Here is an 18482-nt window from a genome sequence, read left to right on the forward strand (position 1 = left end):
ATAGCTTGGGCTGGGTTTTTTAAAAATTTGGGCCTCGTTTAAGCCCATTATATTATTTTGGGCCTATTTCCAAAACGTAACCCAAGAGACTTAGGACCCAATAAATATGCAGGAAAAAACAGGGCATCGGCTCAGCGAAGTGAAGAGGGAGATAGCGACGGTGAATCGGAGGTGGAAGAGATGGGGCGGAAGGCGAAGGTAGAGTTCGATGAGACTCCTCCTGAAATCGATCTGAGCAATCCCTACGGGGATCCGGTGGCGATGCTCGAGTACAGGGAGTACCTGGTGCGGGAGAAGTGGATCCAGATCGAAACTGCCAAGATCATACGGGACCGCCTCCTCTGGTGCTACCGCATCGAGGGGGTCAACCACAAGCAGAAGTGTCGTCACCTCGTCGAGCAGTACCTTGATTCCACTCGCGGAATCGGATGGGGCAAGGATGCTCGCCCCCCTGAATTCCACGGTGCAGATTTTTTCTTCTGCTTTTCTTTCCCTATGCTTCCCGGATTTTTATTTTTCCTATATATTAAATGATTTTTTTCTAACTTTTAAGGTCCAAAGAAAATTTCCGAGTAGGGCTGCTGTTCCTCTTCAAGGTTTGTCTATTTTCTTCGATTCGGATGATATAAATTATTGTGTTTGATTATTATTGTTGTAATTGTTTTATGGAACTGAAGAAATGTCTACTTGCTTGGTTTCTGAAATGCCCTTGCACTTGGAGTTTAGATGTGCCATACGATACAGTATTTAATGAAAGGCTAAATGTCTTTTTTTATATATAAAAAAAAACTTCTCCTAGCGAACAAATAGGAGGAATATAGCAGAGGACAATTATGTTTTACACAAATCACTGCTAATTTTTCACTTTTTGGTTATTAAACATTAGGATTAAACTTATGTTCCTACCTTAAATTGTGATTATCTCATTATAATGCAGTACAATACTCCCTTACTCTTATCTGCATTCCTTAGCTAAAGTAAATACAGCCTTAAAGCATTGCTTAAAATCATTTTTATTCACAATCCATTTATTGCCTAATGATCTCCTACTCGGTTGAAATATAAAATTGATTAGATATTTTTTTCAAGAATGATACGCAGTGAATAAAAGAAAAAACATCTCTTGAGCTGCCATTAGCACATTAATCATGATTATCATTAGGAGTATGCCTTATGTTCTTACCCTAACATTGGGTAGGAATGTGTTTTGTCTCATTGGTACTTTTAGATCTTGATTTTATCATTTGAGTCTAAATATACGTGTGATTATCTCATTATAATGCAGTACAATACTCCCTTACCAGATTCTACATGCTCAAAGAAACATCATGATGTCCTCCCTTCTCTTTCCCTTATCCTTATCTGCATTCCTTAGCTAAAGTAAATACAGCCTTAAAGCATTGCTCAAAATCATTTTTATTCACAATCTATTTATTGCCTAATGATCTGCTACTCAGTTGAAATATAAAATTGATTAGATATTTTTTTCAAGAATGATACGCAGTGAATAAAAGGAAAAACATCCCTTGAGCTGCCTTTAGCACATTAATCATGATTATCTTTAGGAGTATGACTTATGTTCTTACCCTAACAAACTTATTGGTGACATGTTATACTAGTGATTTCAATACCTTCAACCTCAACCAAGGAGAGAATTTGTCATCTACTCTAGCTTTTATAAGCAATTCATATAGAATGGACAATGTCAAATTCCTTCCAAGTAGGTATTTGTTGGATTATTTTTGTAATTGTCCAATTGGTTTTTGTCAAAACTGGTTGCTATGTCTCAGCTACTTAATACTGTTGGAAGAAGTTATGTTAATTGATGCTGGGCAGTCTCAATACTCTACGTTTGCATCTGTGCCCAAGAATATCACACCAAGTAGATTTGTGTTAGTTTATGCACGAATCAGCTCATGGCATTCACGTTCACATTTGTTGCCGCATTCCATGCAATTGTGGCCCAAAGTGTCATGCCCAGTTGTGTTAAGGGTTGTTTGTTGATTATGTCTTAAAAAACATTGGATGACCTTATAAGAGCCTCTATTTTGTCTAATATCGCTGACTCCAGAGGCCTCTATTACTGGAACAAAATCTGTGATGGGAACAAAAGTTAGGATAATGCCTATCCTGAAAATCCAAATAGCTTTGGCTCGCGTACCATTAATCCAAACAAATGGTGTCTTTTTCCTTTTTTTCCCTGTATAATTGGTTGTTACAACTCAACCCTTGTAGGCTTGTTTGAGTGAATATAGTGTTTTCTCTTCGAAAAAAAAATAATTAATTCTTTTTTTTCTCTTTTCCAGGTTTACCCACCCAATCGGAGTAACAACAGATGCCACTGGTTCCATCTACTGCATTTCTTCTTTCACTTAAGATTTTCGCCCCATAATCTGCTTAATACTCTGGTGATGAATTATAATAATGGATGGCTTGTAGTTGAATGCTTTTGTTTATGTCCTTGTAAAAGCAAAACTCGCTTGTTCAAGTTGCCTTGTACCCAAATATTATGTGCTCTACATTTCCTGAAAATCTGAATGTAGTTTTTCCTTCTCTGCTGGTTTAGTCATTAGGTTTAAACTCAGGTTGAAGGAATCGACAAACAAATCAGAAAGATGTTTATCATATTGAGAAGTTCCTTCAAAAATATTCACTCATGGCACAAAAATCCCTACTTGGTCAAGTGCACCTGACTGAAGTAGAAATATCTAGTAAGTTAACCCGGAGCGGAAATGGCGCAGCCAGTGATGGGAAGCATCAAGAGACACATCGGAGCGGCGGACTGGATCGCGAGATGGCTACTATCGCAATAAATAAATAATTTTTTTTAAAAAAAATGGGATCCACGTTTTGCTAAATTTATTTCATTCTTTTAACTTATTTAAAATTTATTCTAAAGTAATAAATTCTCCACTCTTAATTCTCAATAAAGAACAATAGCATTCTCCTATCCCACCATTGCAAAAAGATGATTTTTCCCTAATTAATTACTAATTACTAACATATTGAGCTTGAAAAATCAACAAATTATTTTTTATACTTTTTAAATTCGACGTTGTGCCTACATTTTGTATGATGCATACTGTTCGGAGGTTCAATAAAATTTCACGTTATAAACCTTCCCCGATTAATGGATCTTCCACCAACCAGTCATCTTGTACATGAACAGGAATCCGTGCTAGGGGTGAGCAAAAATTCGGTTAAAGCGAATAAACCGATTAAATCAAACTGAATTTAAAAATTCGGTTCGGTTATTTCAGAAGTTCGATTATTTTTTTTAAAAAAATCGGTTAATTCGGTTCGGTTTCGATTTTAAATTTTATTATTCGGTTAAACCGAATTAACCAAATTAATTAAATTAAAAAAATAATTTATAAATTTTAAGTAAATAAATATATAAATCTCTAATTTATTAATAAAATTTTTATAATATTTAAAAAAAAATCGGTTAATTCGGTCGAAAACTGAATTAACCGATAAAATATCGGCCTTATTAAAACATTAAACAGTCATCTTGTACATGAACAGGAATCCGTGCTTTGACCTGTGTATTAGTTATAAGAGGGTTTGTAAACTTAAACGAGTCTAAAAAAACTCTTTTATGTATAAATATTTTATTATTATAAAAATAGTCCTCGTTTATTTATTTTATAATATTCCTACCAATCAACCATAAAATCAAAAATACTTATTTTTTTATGCGTTCGTGCATATAAAGTCAATGCATAATAAATGTCAAAAACTATACATATTTAATATAGTTATATATATACAATTAGTTTTAAATCAAATTGGGCATTTGGTCTAGTGGTATGATTCTCGCTTAGGGTGCGAGAGGTCCCGAGTTCAATTCTCGGAATGCCCCTATTACATTATTTTTCCTTGTATTTGTAATTTTTATCTAGAGAATTATCTGCGTCCGCCGAGTGCTACAGCAAAGATCAAGAACATCAAATATCTCTACCTTTTCATGCTGCTTCTTGTCTCTGATAAGTTATGCTTGAGATAAGATTAACCATTTTATAAAAGAAATAAGTTATTAGCTTATCTTTTTTTTGTTGCTTTGTATTATGTGAAATCCCAACCATTTGTTTTTCATCTTTCTCCTTTGGTACTTGTATAGTCATTTGTGTATGCAATGAAGCATTTGATCTTGAAGGAATTGTAAAGGATTTCGGAGGAAATCTGACTCTTTGTGCAAAACTAAATTAAAACTGAATTCTAGTTTGGATGTAACAGTAAGATACATTAACATATCTCTCAGGTATCAAGTATTGTTCTTCTTATAAAACCCATTAATTTGCCATTCTTCAGAAACCATGTTGAATCATGTGCTGCACCAGGGTCAAAAGCTCGTCAAATTTGAGAAAATACAAAGAGATAAACTTAATGATAGGTAACTGATGCACCTGTCTGCAACATCGTGTATTCCTCATGCATATTGATCGTAACCGTCTCTAAATGTACGATGTTATGTACACAGGTTTACAGAATTGTGTTCTATCATCGACCTGGAAAGCCTCTTAAAACAGTCAAATTTGCCATTTTGAGTGATGCCACTCGTCTCATAAAGCAATTATGGCTTGAAGCAGAAGAAGCTAAAGGCAAGGAGTCTATTCATCCTGCATCAGCTCATCCAGCACGCGAACTATCTACCACTCGGAATGTGGCAATGGATACCCCCTGCATCTCTGGATACTTCGCAGGATCATGTGCTAAGGCCAACGGCTGCATAGTCATTCCTCATGGTCGTTTCATTCAACTTTTGTTAAACAATTAGTAGCTTGTGTTGTCTGATAACATAAACTTATCTAAAGCTGAAGTCCTATTCAAGCTTTGGGATCAACATAAGAAAGATAATGAAGGTTGAAAAATCGATCTAAATGTCTCCTTTTTCTTTGCATGTGTTGGTAGAAGTGTTGAACTGCAAATTGCCTCCCGCGTAGATATGAGTTGCTGATCTAGAAGTCGTTAGTTAGTGCTTCGACAAAGTGGCTCCATTATCCATCACTTCCGATCCTCCGAATGCTACAGCAAAGATCAAGAACATGAACATCAGCATTTGTCATCTGCCTCCTCTGCTGTTGGTCTCTTTCCTCATCATTCTGCTTCTCGTATCTGATAAGTCGTCCTTAGAATTGTGACGACGATATTACTATCATCATTAGATAGATATCGGCATTATTACTATTGCTTTTGTACATTCTGCATCAAAATGCTTCCACCGATGGTGAGGATGCCTCCGTTCTCGCCGCCGGCGGTGCCTCTTCTTGGTCCTCCTCGACGGCGTCCCATAGGAACTGCGCATAAGAACCAAGGAGTCAAGGACGTAGCTGCAAACACGTACCTTTGGATTAGAGATCATGTTACAATCCCAGATGAATTTTTTATTAGTGGAAGAATTTGGGAAATGAAACTTATAATTACCAGTCGTCCGGCGATGCTTTGACGGCGCGCTCGAAGAAGGCTTCTGCCCTCTCCTCGTCCCTGTGCATTTCCCACATCAGCTTTCCATACAGAAACAATTCACGTGACAACGTCACAAGTCAACGATGAGTTTGAAGTTGAGACGTGTGAAGACGGCACGTGACCGGGAGAGACATGGGGCAGGGTGACGTGACGACACACGTGGAAGTAAACGACCGGGTAGGTGGGCCCGCAGAAGTTGAGTCCGTCCATCATGTTCGTCGTCTCTCATGGTTGTTTATTTTAATGGAGAGGAAGGAAAAAGGCAAAGCGAGCAAAAAATTTTGATTTAAGAAGAAATTAAACACCATCTTCAAATTATTTATATGATAATAAGAAAATATATATATATATATATATATTACGATAAATTGATAATGAACGATTTTAATTTTTTTTAGTGGATTTGTGAAACATATAATCCATCGATTTTGTAATGTCGCACGTGTTTTTTTTAATCGAGGAAAAGCTTTAGGTTCATTTTTGTTATCGGAAGTCAAAATGGAAATTTCTCTTCCAATAAAAGAAATAAAAAAGATGAGCCACAGCTCGTGTGCCTTCCTTTTTACAGGTCCCTCGCTAGGGTTTCGAAGCGCCCCTTCCCTTTCTGGGAATCTTCTTCGCAAATCTCCTAATCGGGCTTCTCCCTTGTTAGATTTCTCCAATTCCAGTATTTTCCAGCCCTGTAAATGGCGTTCCTTTGGTGGATTCATTGACGAATCCCTTTCACGTCTCATTTGCGGGTTTTTTTTTCTCGACGCTGGTGGTCGAAAGTTGCAATTTTGACCCGTGTCTCGTTGGGATCTCGCTTGTATCGATGGATTACGGCGGAGGAAGTGCTTATCCTGGAAGCAATGCTATAGCCATCATCCCGGACGCATCCGGCCCTCCCGGCCGCGATTCTTGGCCGCCGGCGGGGAGTGACCAGCTCATGTGGGCGACGGAAGAGGATTACCGTGCTTGGGGCGGCGATCTGTTGGCTGACACCGGTTCCAACTCTGCATACGATGGTCGCCAGTCCCAGTCTCGAGCTGGCAGCGAGCAGCCTCCCAGCAAGCGATCTCGGAACGGGGATTCACAAGGTGGTAATAGGAATAACAGCTCGAAAGCCATTGGGAAAATGTTCTTCAAGACCAAGCTTTGCTGTAAGTTCCGCGCGGGGACCTGCCCTTATATCACAAACTGTAATTTTGCCCATGGGATTGAGGAGCTCCGGAAGCCACCTCCCAACTGGCAGGAGATTGTGGCGGCTCATGAGGAGGGTTCGGAGCCGCCCCCTCCCATAGAGGAACGCCAGATTCCCACCATTAGTTCGTCAATTGTAATAGGGGAGTCGGAGAGATCATATAAAGGAAGGCGCTGTAAGAAGTTCTATACCGAAGAGGGGTGCCCTTATGGGGATAGTTGCACTTTCATACATGATGAACAATCTAAGGCCCGTGAGAGTGTTGCTATAAGTCTGTCTCCATCAGTTGGAGGTGGTGCTGGATATGGGGGAGGAGCGGCTGCAGCGGTTCAAAAGCCTTCGAATTGGAAGACGAGGATCTGTAACAAGTGGGAGATGACAGGATATTGTCCGTTTGGCAGTAAGTGCCACTTTGCTCATGGTGCAGAAGGTATCCTGATTCATTTTGTTTCTGCTAATTTCATCTGTTAATGCAAAAACAAAAGTACTACTATGTTTGTTCCTGATTCTGTGTTAACATAGAGGAGAGAAAGCAGAGGAGAATGATAGTGATCTATAGTTGATGGGAAAAAAATAATTATAGTGATCTTAGCGCAAAACTTGGCTCCTTATTGCTTTTCCTCTCATTTCATATCAAGTAACATTGAAAGTTACTCAATTCAGTTGTTTCTGTTCCTTTCTCATTTATCCATGTAGACTGCATTAAACCATGGTAGAAATATAGATAAGATATTCAATGACAGTTTTTATTCCTTGATTATTACAATTGCATTAACTTTTTTTTAATTCTTATCCAATGAATTCTTACTCCGATAGGCCATATACTTGCTTGCATTTACAAAAAGAAGCATGTAACCGATCTGTATTCTAATTCAGGGACATATTTATGTTGTAATTTCTGTTAACTAAGCTTTAGTTCTACCAACGACTTTAAATTCAAAGGTCTTTTTGTTTATGTTTAACTTATCAATAAGTTCATATATGCTCCTGACGTGCAATATTTGTGGCGAATAAATCTGTATTAGATGTCTGTAATTTAAACCAGAGTCACTTGTGCAACATTGTCAAGTGCATGCTTTAGAATGCCTATTTAGAGAATGGAACACTATCCATAACGGAAACAAACATAAGTGACTATGGATCAAATATCGCTTGAATTAAAAGCACCCAGACCAAATCTGTAATTCAAACCAGTGCTGCTTGTGCAACATTGTCAAGTGCATGCTTTAGAATGTCTATTAGAGTATTGAACACTATCCATAACTGAAACAAACGTTAGTGACTATGGACCAAATATCACTTGAATTGAAAGCACCTATATGTGTGAATATTTTAGCGAGACTAATTTCTTATATCCATTCTGAATACATGAGGTGCCTAGTTGGCCATTTTTTCCTTACTATTGGTCATACTGTTTGATAACGTAGCAACATTAACAGTTTTCCTGTACATTTTTGCTGTCCCTTTTTTTCCATCCTCTTCTTAACATTTTACATAATTCAGTATATACTGCGATATAGACAATAATAGTTTGCTCTTTTCATTCATACATAATTCCATGAACACAGAATTGCATCGATATGGTGGTGGGCTTATGGACACGGAAGGCAGAGATGTCTCATCTACTCCAGACACAAAGCAAGCCGGGTCATTAGCCAAGGCCACAACAGATGCATCCCTAGTTTCAAATGTTTTAGTTCCCCATGCAGACATATATCACATTAGTAGTGTGCCTTCACAGAGATCTGCCACTGCCCTCCAGAGGCAAGGACAGAGGTCAGCTGAGAAATGGAAAGGCCCGGACAAGATTAGTAAGATTTATGGTGACTGGATTGACGACATTGAATAGAACCTCGAACTTCTTAGATTCACCAATATGGCTGCTAAACATAATTGCACTTCCCAACTAGATACTGGCGCACCATAAAGGTCATTTTCCTTATTTGTTGCTTAAGAGTTATGCAATCCTGAATTAAGTTATCTTTTGACATGGCTAAAAATTTGCAATGGTCGACTTTTGAGTTTTTCTTTCTGCTACTTCCTGAGGGAGCTGATATATGCCAAAACTCTTTCAGCTTCAAACAATAGTGGAGCAGTGTTTTCAATAATAATACTTATCTTCAATCTGTTACTGAGCAGGTTCTGCAAGTCTTTTGTTTTCATAGATGATGTGTTGCGGATGTTTGATCTTAAGTTTAGTCTATCTACAGACCTTAGTGAAGCTATTTATCTGTTTCAGACTAATGTTTCTCTTGTAGCTGTTCCCATGAAAGGATGAAATATAATTCGTGTGTTCTGATTTTGATGCAAAGAAATATGATGGATGGTGATCAAAGAGTCTGCAAGTAGGTTTGAAGTCCAGAACAGATGAGTCGATTGTGTTACATGGATTGTGATGACAATTTTGTCTCGATTTAGATGTAAAACTACGTTTGGGTATTTTGTCAAAAAACGCTCATGTATATTCACGCTCTCATAATTTTTTTGCTGTATCGCAATTCAATTTTATTTTTGCTCATATTATCCTTGGTTTCCACCTTCCCAACTCTACCTACAAGTTGTAGTTCACCTTGCGGAATGAATTGCGGAGCAAAATTAAAAATTTTCAAATAACTTTAAAATATTTTGTATAAATTTTGATTTTTTTTCTATAAATTAATTTGTGAAACAGCATTAAAGATTAGCCAAATATATCAATTGAACTTGCTTGGCCAACCCAATTAATTTGGTGAATAGGTTTGTTCTACTCACTTAACTCATCTAACCATCCAATTTAATTATCTAACTTGCATGGTCATGATTTGAATAATATGTTCGATGCACTTAGTTTAATCAACTTGTTTATTTAGACGTGGATGTGGACAAAGACTGGGAAAAAAAATAGATGTGTTGATAGAGTAGGTATTTTTGTGATTTATTATACTTTATAGATAAAAATACTATATTTATATTTGCAATGTCAAATAACAAATGCCCGTCTAGCTCAGTTGGTAGAGCGCAAGGCTCTTAACCTTGTGGTCGTGGGTTCGAGCCCCACGGTGGGCGGCGACGATATAAGTTTTTAAAATAAGATCTAATATGAAGAAGAATTGCTGAGTGGGCTCAAATATCAACTTGAGCTTTAAAAAAATCAATAAATTTCTATTTTATTTTATTTAAAAGCTTTATTTTCTCCTATAAAATTCTGAGACAGACGACACTATTTTATTGCCTCGTCCCTTATGCTGGTCTGTTCCCAATCCACTTGAATTAATGGATAGTAACACAGATATACAGTACTAATCACACAAGAATATGATTAATAATTGTAAGGAAATGGAGTAAACATGATACACACAATAATTTTGATTCTTCGATGATATATAAATATTTTTAACATCTGGGCAAATCAGCTGGAGGATGCGGAAGAGTCTCCAGGGGTCCCTCCCCGTTCTTCACGATAAACGCCATCGACAATCCCCACGTCAAGTGCACGTCGAAATGGCAGTGCATAAACCACACCCCTGACAGTAATTTAATTTAAACACGATTAATCGCTAAACCTTCGATTTTTCCATATATGACATTAACTAAGTAATTAGTTAGTACCTGGATTGTCGGCCACGAATCTAATGGCTGCCCATCCTCCGACAGGGACGGCGATGGTGTTCATGTAGGGCGGATCCACCAAGTTGAGCTTGGCCGTCATGGGGTTGAAATTCCCTGTTCCGTATCCTACCACGTAGAAGCTGTAGCCATGGAGGTGGATGGGGTGGTTCTCGGTGGTCACGATCCCTGTATCCTGGAACACGATCTGCACTCTGCTGCCGTATTCCAGCACGCGCACCTTCGTCCCGATCATCGACTGCGTGTCCTTGGGGGCGTTCTTGGGCGCGCCGTTGACGAAGTCGTATGTCTTCAGCGGCACGCCGGGGAAATCGTCGGTGTAGTAGCCGTGGATTTTGTTGTAGTAAGCTCCCAAGAGCGAGACGGTGGACCTCACGAAGCTGACGTTGTTCATGGACGCCGCTAAGACGCCGCGGCCGGGGCCCCGGCAGCTCTTTTTGCGGTTTTTCGCGTGGCACTTCTCCACGTTGAGCCCGACGGTGATGAAGAGGTTGTCGTCGATCTCGAGCGGGAGGTCGACGGCGGCCTCGAGCCGGCGGAGCAAGTGGAGGTTGGTGTTCACGATGAGGCTGTCGTTGTAGGCTGGGAGCAGGGCCGGGAGGCTGAACTCGCCGTTGAGCTCCCCGGCGCCGGTGTACTGGAAGCGCGCGATGGCGGAGATGTTCTGGAAGCTGATGTTTTTGCCGGACATGTAGGGCCCCAGCGCCATATCGTAGCTGTCGATCTTCTGGTCGGCCTCCACCAGGACGTTGATGGTTTGCCCCGGCGCGATCATGAGGCGGTCCACGGTGAAGGGCTTGGTGTAGTCGGCGTCGGCCTCCACTATGGTCATCTTGTGGCCGGCGATGCCGAAGAAGTGCTCCATGTTAAGGGACGCGCCTATTAGCCGGAGCAGATACGTTTTGCCAGGGATAACGTCGATCTTATACACATCTGGATGTTAAAAACCACTCAATAATCGTGCATATATCGTACTAAACAGAGTAATAATTAACAGAGCAGAGCAGAGCATTAATGTACCAGTGGAAGAGCAGTTGTAGAGAGGCCCCGGGTGGCCGTTGATGATGTATGCGTTGGGTGGCGGTGGGGCGCCGCCGCTGGCCGACACCTCTTCCTGCAGCTTCAGTATGTTTTTGTGCCAGTACTCCCCAAAGACGAGAGTGTGCTCCTCGTAAGGACTGGGAAAGGGATAAGGGACGCCGGTCTTGGGGTAGATGATGAGAGGGCCGTGGACGGTGGCGCGGAGCCAGGAGAGGTGGGCGTGCCAGAACAGAGTGCCCCTCTGCTTGATCAACGTGAACTCGTACGTGTAGGTCTGACCCGGTTGAATCGGGCACTGTGTGATATAGGCAGGCCCATCGGCCCAGCATGTCAACTTCTGTCTCACCCCATGCCTGCCATCGCCATTGACACAGTCCTCCAAGTCAAAACAGTCAATCCATCAAAAAGATCGGCATGCAAAGAAAGAAGCATTCCTAACCAGTGGATGGTGGCGTTGTAGGGGGTCTCATTGGTGACCTTGACGATGACCCGATCGTCTTCCTGAGCAGTGATGGCCGGCCCTGGAAACAATCCATTGACGGTCACGATCTCCTTGCTCTTGCAAAGCTTCGTCACTCTCGTCATTTGCACCTACGTACCGACGAGCAACAAGTCACGCACTCTGTTATATAACCAACTACCGAAAGGAAATTAAGAGAGAGCTAGGGGAGGAACAGAGACCTTGAAGTCATAGAACCTGGTGCTTCCTCCAACAGGCCACTCGGGGTGGGCCACGACAAATGGCACAACGAAACATGACAGCAAAAAGAACAGCAAGGAGGAAGAAGAAGAAGAAGAAGATGCCATCTTCCACTCGATGCCAATGCACAAAGAAAGATCAGACCACAATCTTTATAAACACACAGGAGAAGTCTTAATTAAAACTGTGGGGAGTAGGAAGAGCAGGTCTCATGATTCCTTCCAACAACTTGATTACGTATTATCATAACCTATTGCAGAGAGGTTGCTATTCCACTTCATCATTGTCAACGTAAAGATATGCCTGGCTGCATGATGATACGTAAGAGAATAGACGACGAACTAATTGCCACCTGCTTAATAGCCCTACCAAAACTACTTGAAAGGAACAGGTCATGAGCAAAATCATGTTCATCTTTCTTTCACACTGCACGAACCAACTGGAAAATGGCCAATAGATCTATGTATTTCCCTGTGAAAAGATAAAACAACACCAATGATTCTTACTTTCTACCTACTTCTCGTCTGCCATTTCCCTCCCTTTTGTTCCAGCCATCGCAGGGAGGCATCATGTTCATCAATGCAGCCCGTGCTCGAAGAGAGACCAAGAACAGGGAAAGCCTAGCTAGCTCGTAAAAAGGATTACAGTGTTTTGCTGCATGATTACAGTTACGAAACTAACTAATTATCTAAATGGAGATGGATAAAGAAATATGTGATCCTTTTCCGCTGCTTGCAAGAAAAGGACAATTAATTGTTAGTTAATTAACAACCGCTGGTTAAATTAATAGCTAAAGGTCAAAAAATAGGTAGGCGAATCAAACAATGTGTATGTGGTTGAAATATCTAACACAGCACCACATGTCAACGAAGCAGTTGACCTAAACCTTCAAGAGATCACCTAATAAATACTCAAAAAAAGGTGAAAATTGCCAGCAGTTTGTTATTTGATTAAGCAAAAGTCAAGCCCTGTGATGTGGCGTTTAACTAAAAACTTGATAATATTCTTAAGAAATGACACGCATCAAATTGAATTTCAGTGATATATACATGCTTATTCATTCTTAAGTAAGCAATGACAGTTTGAACTAACTTATATTTGAACTAATTAAAACTTGCTTTTAATGCCGTTCTTTTTTGAAAGGCTCGAGCTCACGTACAGTAATATAATTAATAGTTATTTCTCCTTTAGGAGAACGTATCAACTGAGAGTCCGTTTACTTTACTTGGTGAAAAATATTTGAGACAGAAATAAACCTTGGCATTAAGAATCTGAAAAGAAAGTTCTGTAATAATTAAGAAGATAATTGTTACCAAATCTTATAAGCAGGAAACGCGAGCAAACAAGGGGCGTAACTTACTTTCTAGACCAGTAGCCAAAAGAACATACTCATGGGGCATCGTGATCACAGAGACATATTTAAGCAGCTGCGATTAACGAAGTGCAGTGTGCTAATCAACATGTCTATCAACAATGCATAAGAACAGGATCCAAACCTTGTAATTATTTTGTTCATTTATTATTGCTGCAAGTGGAACCTGGGACGACATGATTAGATCTGATTAAGCGTACTAATTAATCTTCTAATTTTTAGAAGTGGGCTTAATTTTTTATTTCAACCATTGGACTTTTCTTGTTGGGCTTGGGCTTGGGCTTAGGTTAGACTACATATGTGCGAACCTCAATTAAAATTGGAAAAGTGGAAATTTTTAGTATTCAATCATACAATGACCAAAGCAAATAAGATCTTAGATTTTTTTTATTAGGATCTTTTGAGTATTTAACCCTAGCCTCTTTTTTCTCTGTTTTGGAATTGCATAACTGCCCTATATATAAGTTAGCAGTGTCTCTAGTGGATTCAAGCTAGTAGTTTTACTGAAAAATAAAATATTTTTGTGGACTAGATTTGACTTTTGGGAAATATTTTCACCAAAGTGCAAGTAATGTTAGGTGAGATGTATATTGGAGTGTAGTTAGATCTCAGCAGGAATGCACATTGGATGGCTGTTCAGTTGGCAAATCGATCGGAGGGGACAAGTTGAAGTGGTGGTGGGGAAGAAGAAGAAAGGAGCACAGGATGGTGGTCAACTCCTCCATTCAACCATGTCTAGTCTTCACCTTGTAACCTTCTTCTCCTTCAAACCCCTCCAACCAAGAACACACAAACTTCTCTCGTACCTACTTAGAATGTATATATGAAGGCATTCTGCTTAATTCCTTCTGATTAACCGTAGGGACAAGACAATGATGAAACCCATCAACTCTTTTTTGTTTTAAACATTCAAACCTACTAAAATGCGCCGACCATGTAATTAAGAAGGAGTGTTGGGACCAACCTTCCCTCCCTTCCCCATTATTCTCCACCCTTTCCACCCCAAGTTTGACTAAGGCCAATACTGCTACATGATTATATATTATCAACCACACACATATATATATATTAATTACCTTTAGGTTCAAAGGTTCATGCACCTAAGTAAATTTCTGCCTGCCCCACTTTGATGCTCCCCAATGATCTGATGAAATAATTAGGAAAGCCGTCTCAAATTAGTGCAACTCAAGAATATGACATCTTACATAGTTCTTTGATCTCACTCGAGTTCCTAGAAAGTGGATCTATAGGGATGACAGTGATATGCACACAAGCAAGTGCAAAGGAGACAGTACTACTGTTCATAATTAATCAACTGTATGCTTGTGTCTCAATCTAGAGGTTAGGCATGTATAACTTCCATTAAGAATTTATGCATTAGGGGTTTGATGGAGGAATTAATTAATTATTTATCTAATGGAATCTGCCTAATCTATTTAATTATGTACTCTATATTATCATGATGGAATTGATTAATTAAAATTGAAGACTGGAAGATTTCAACTCATTGGAATATATTCTTTCAGTTATATTTTAATTCATATCATGTATATATGATCTATATATATATAATTCTATACCATACACATGTTTTGTTCTCAGGTTCTCTAATTTTGATAGCTTTTGTAAAAGTTAAAAATCAGGATATATAACACTCCCTTACTATTTAATGAATACTTTCATTGAAGGAGCAATAGTAGATCATTTTTTCTATGTGATAATAAAGATATTAGACCATTTTCCTCTAAAATATGGTCTGACTACAGTGAGAAAAATATGAACATTTTTAAAGGTTGAAATTTAACATAGTGAATTTATTATTCTTTTCATTTACACTATTTCTATCTAAGTGGGGAGTAGTTTTTCTTGTTCCTACCCCATTAATTAGCTTTCCCACCTTTTCTTGTAGACTTTTCACCATCATATTCACCAGTACAAATAGATCATCTCTTGTACAAATTGGTAAATTTATTTTATAAAAGAGTAAAAAGTAAACAATGACGGCAAGGTTTAGAAAATAGATCATCTCTGTAGCAACATATGAACTCATTTAGAGGAAGCATCTGATGGTCGAGTTCGGATATCCCTCCCTCAATTAATCTTGTATTTCATGAGAGGATAAAAGTATATAAAGATTAATTGCCATTTCATTCAAGAGATATATATTGTTAGTTCCAAAGATAAATTTGAGTGATTAAAGTGAAATATATTTGTACTAATATATTCAAATAGCTTAATAGGAAATGTTGTGGGCAAAAGGTCCATGCATGACTATAGGCAATAAAGGGCTTACTTGTAGTATTTACATATTCATTATAATACATATATAAAAGTTTTTTAATGTTCTTCGACAATATTATATTATATTAAACAAACAAGTGGTAGTATTAAGTTTTACTAACATTCCTATCTTGTTCTTTGGCTTGATTAGCTTAGAGGTGTCCTATTCCTTTGTTGCAACTTATAAATCCTCAGCTTGACAAAACACTACTATATTCCAAAAACAATGATTGAAACCCTAATTCACTAACATCCATCTTTCTTTTCTTCTTTGCTCAACACATATATGCATGGGGCCCAACCTAACCTGATTTGTCTTGCACTAATTAATTTGCTTCTAATTAATGCAAGGTATTTCCTTAAAGCAACATGGTTGACTCATACAGTCACAGTCGTACTGTATAGCACAAGGACAACTGTGGACAAAAAATTCCTCCACAAATAAAAATATAGACAATCTAGAAATGGGAGAACAATTTAATAATCAATTTAATAATCCTATTGAAGAATAATTCATACGACCACCATTCTGAAAAGATATGAGAGCCAGCGAGACATCACAATCCAAAGCTTCTCAATTGGTCCATCACCTACACCCAATCCAATATTCCCAAGTCTACCTTCTTCTACCTCCTCCTCCTCTTCCTTCTGATCTCTTTCTCTTCTTTGAGCTTTCTGGATCACTTCAGTTAGAATTTACCTTTGCATGGATGCCAGCCAGTGGCCTCAGGTAATTAAAGCTAATTATAATCCCCCTTAGATCTCGATCGACTATATTTGCCTTGCTTTTTTTCCTTTTTTTTTCTTTTTAAACAAAAATTTATATGAGTTCTTAAGATCTGTGTTTTTCTTTTGAGTTTTAGCGCCTGTGATTGATGTATACATGCATCGCCTTTAATTCTTTCTTTCTTTCTTTCTTTCTTTCTCTTCTCTCTCTCTTCCTTTCCTTTGGCCTTAAGCTTTGAATCATGCACCCCCACACCTTTTACTCATGAAAGCAGCGGCAACCTGATGCCACTTTATGTTTTTCTTCCCCACCTTTATCTTCTCTTTTTCCCTTACTTTCCTTTTGATCGCATGCAATAAAGCAGTGCTACTGGCTATGGTGTTGCTTTGTTCTTGTCCATGATTTTCTCTTCTCTTTCATCTTTTACGAGCTAGCTAGCTTAATTTTGCCTCTCACTTCTCCTTTCCTCTTTCAGCTCAGCTCGCATATGTTCTCGATCAATTTATTTATCTCGAGATTTATAGTATATATGTGAATGGGGCTGTAGTTTTAGTCTGTTCATATGGGGAAATTTTGGTGGCGTAATTGGTGGTGCTTTCTAGGGCATGGGACTGCAGGTGAAGCCCATGACCTTGGGGGATCAGTTCGCCTCGTCGACCAACAGCGGCGCCACCATCTCCTCTACCACGGCGAAGCTGCAGCAGGTGACTGAGAGGGAGATGAGGGAGCGGCAGAGGCCGAGGCCGAGCAAGGAGCAGGCCCTCAACTGCCCCAGGTGCAACTCCACCAACACCAAGTTCTGCTACTACAACAACTACAGTCTCACTCAACCCAGGTAGCTAGCTAGGTATTTAGGAACCGATCTATCTTTAGATATCAAAATTTGCAGCCGCATGTCTGAACATGCACGAGTTAATGGCAGGTACTTCTGCAAGACCTGCAGAAGGTACTGGACAGAAGGTGGGTCCCTTCGGAACGTCCCCGTGGGCGGCGGCTCGAGGAAAAACAAAAACAAGACCACTGCCACCGCCGCCGCCGCCGCCACCGCCTCCACTGCCGCCGCCACCAACTCCAAAGCTCCAAAGCTGTTCCATGAGGGACAGGACCTCAACCTGGCCTTCCACAAACAGGGCCACCTTCCCGAGTTCAACTCCATTTGCCAAGCGAGCAGCAGCTGCAACTCCTATAATATCTCTGCCATGGACTTACTCAAGAGCACCGCATCTGTGCCCATGCCATTGCCCGACTACACCAGCGCTGGGTTTGGAGGACTCATGCAGGAATTCATGAGACCTCCTACTCTCAGCTTTCCTCTGGATACTGCAGGGTTCGGGAGTCTGCAATTACTGCCAGGTACTGTGGGTGTTCAGGAAAGTAGTGATCATGCTGCGGGGAGCAGTAAGCTTATGTTTCCTCTGCCAGAGCTCAAGGCAGCAACTGAGCCTTCAAAGAATATCGAGTTTGAGCAGAACAAGGGACAAGGTGGTGATCCACCTCCTGGATATTGGAACGGTATGCTCATGGGAGGAGGAGGAGGAGGAGGCTCTTGGTAGAAATTAAAAGTATCAATTAATCCTAATTAAAGGAAGAGCGTTCCTTCATCTTGACTTCAATTTTCATCTAGCTAATTGTTAATTTCTCTAGTTAATTTAAATCCATCATCAATGTGGATATATGTTGAAGCTAAGTTTTACATTGGCTTCAAGAGATAATGTGGTCAACACATTAGAGGACCCTTTTTTGCATGTTCTAATTATGCCAAAAGAGAAGCATGTGTGGGACTTCTGGTATGATATATGTATGTTTGTGGTAATGAATTATTGAAGCATATAATGCACTGAGTTAAAAGGTATTGTATCAGTAAGTGGTGTAATTTGTTGATTTATATGATCAGGAGAGGATCGGAGGGATTTGATGTGATCTATATATATATCTGTTACTTTTGTCTTTAATATTTATTTTATCTATGGCAGGTCACGAGAAGTCCTTCCTCACCTACTCAACTCAACTAAGATTCTCCAAACCATGATGAACCAGGTAGAGACCACATTCTAACACTCTAGCTGTAGATAATACCTAACAATATCTATAGCCACTTGGTTTT

General features: G+C 39.5%; 4 protein-coding genes, 2 non-coding genes and 1 pseudogene across 6 annotated transcripts; 6 read left to right on the top strand and 1 right to left on the bottom strand.

Annotated features, from left to right (window-relative positions):
• The first annotated feature begins 139 nt into the window (after positions 1-139).
• Positions 140-2553, top strand: LOC141824918 (NADH dehydrogenase [ubiquinone] 1 beta subcomplex subunit 10-B-like). The gene is made up of 3 exons (XM_074712267.1): positions 140-463; positions 554-596; positions 2307-2553. Exons 1-2 carry the CDS (start codon positions 181-183, stop codon positions 574-576), a joined length of 306 nt encoding a protein of 101 aa, XP_074568368.1. The 5' UTR covers positions 140-180; the 3' UTR covers positions 577-596; positions 2307-2553.
• A 179-nt stretch (positions 2554-2732) lies between these two features.
• LOC141823642 (transcription factor ILR3-like) lies at positions 2733-4736 on the top strand (annotated as a pseudogene).
• Positions 3794-3865, top strand: TRNAP-AGG (transfer RNA proline (anticodon AGG)). The gene has a single exon. It is a non-coding gene; the product is annotated as a tRNA-Pro (tRNA).
• Positions 4737-6029: 1293 nt separating the features above from the next.
• On the top strand, positions 6030-8816 carry LOC141822711 (zinc finger CCCH domain-containing protein 56). The gene is made up of 2 exons (XM_074710046.1): positions 6030-7082; positions 8221-8816. Exons 1-2 carry the CDS (start codon positions 6284-6286, stop codon positions 8499-8501), a joined length of 1080 nt encoding a protein of 359 aa, XP_074566147.1. The 5' UTR covers positions 6030-6283; the 3' UTR covers positions 8502-8816.
• Positions 8817-9624: 808 nt separating this feature from the next.
• TRNAK-CUU (transfer RNA lysine (anticodon CUU)) lies at positions 9625-9697 on the top strand. The gene has a single exon. It is a non-coding gene; the product is annotated as a tRNA-Lys (tRNA).
• Positions 9698-9779: 82 nt separating this feature from the next.
• LOC141823488 (laccase-6) lies at positions 9780-12115 on the bottom strand. The gene is made up of 5 exons (XM_074710772.1): positions 11981-12115; positions 11739-11890; positions 11279-11652; positions 10241-11191; positions 9780-10155 (listed from the first exon to the last, which is right to left on the bottom strand). Exons 1-5 carry the CDS (start codon positions 12104-12106, stop codon positions 10025-10027), a joined length of 1734 nt encoding a protein of 577 aa, XP_074566873.1. The 5' UTR covers positions 12107-12115; the 3' UTR covers positions 9780-10024.
• Positions 12116-16232: 4117 nt separating this feature from the next.
• LOC141824361 (dof zinc finger protein 1-like) lies at positions 16233-18226 on the top strand. The gene is made up of 3 exons (XM_074711632.1): positions 16233-16381; positions 16981-17213; positions 17301-18226. The coding sequence occupies exons 1-3, from the start codon at positions 16358-16360 to the stop codon at positions 17929-17931; spliced, it is 888 nt and encodes a 295-aa protein (XP_074567733.1). The 5' UTR covers positions 16233-16357; the 3' UTR covers positions 17932-18226.
• The last annotated feature ends 256 nt before the right edge of the window (positions 18227-18482 follow it).

The sequence above is a fragment of the Curcuma longa genome, chromosome 3, assembly GCF_044706935.1.
Source record: "Curcuma longa cultivar G26 ecotype Majalengka, Jawa Barat chromosome 3, ITB_CL_G26_1.1, whole genome shotgun sequence".
NCBI lineage: Eukaryota > Viridiplantae > Streptophyta > Magnoliopsida > Zingiberales > Zingiberaceae > Curcuma > Curcuma longa.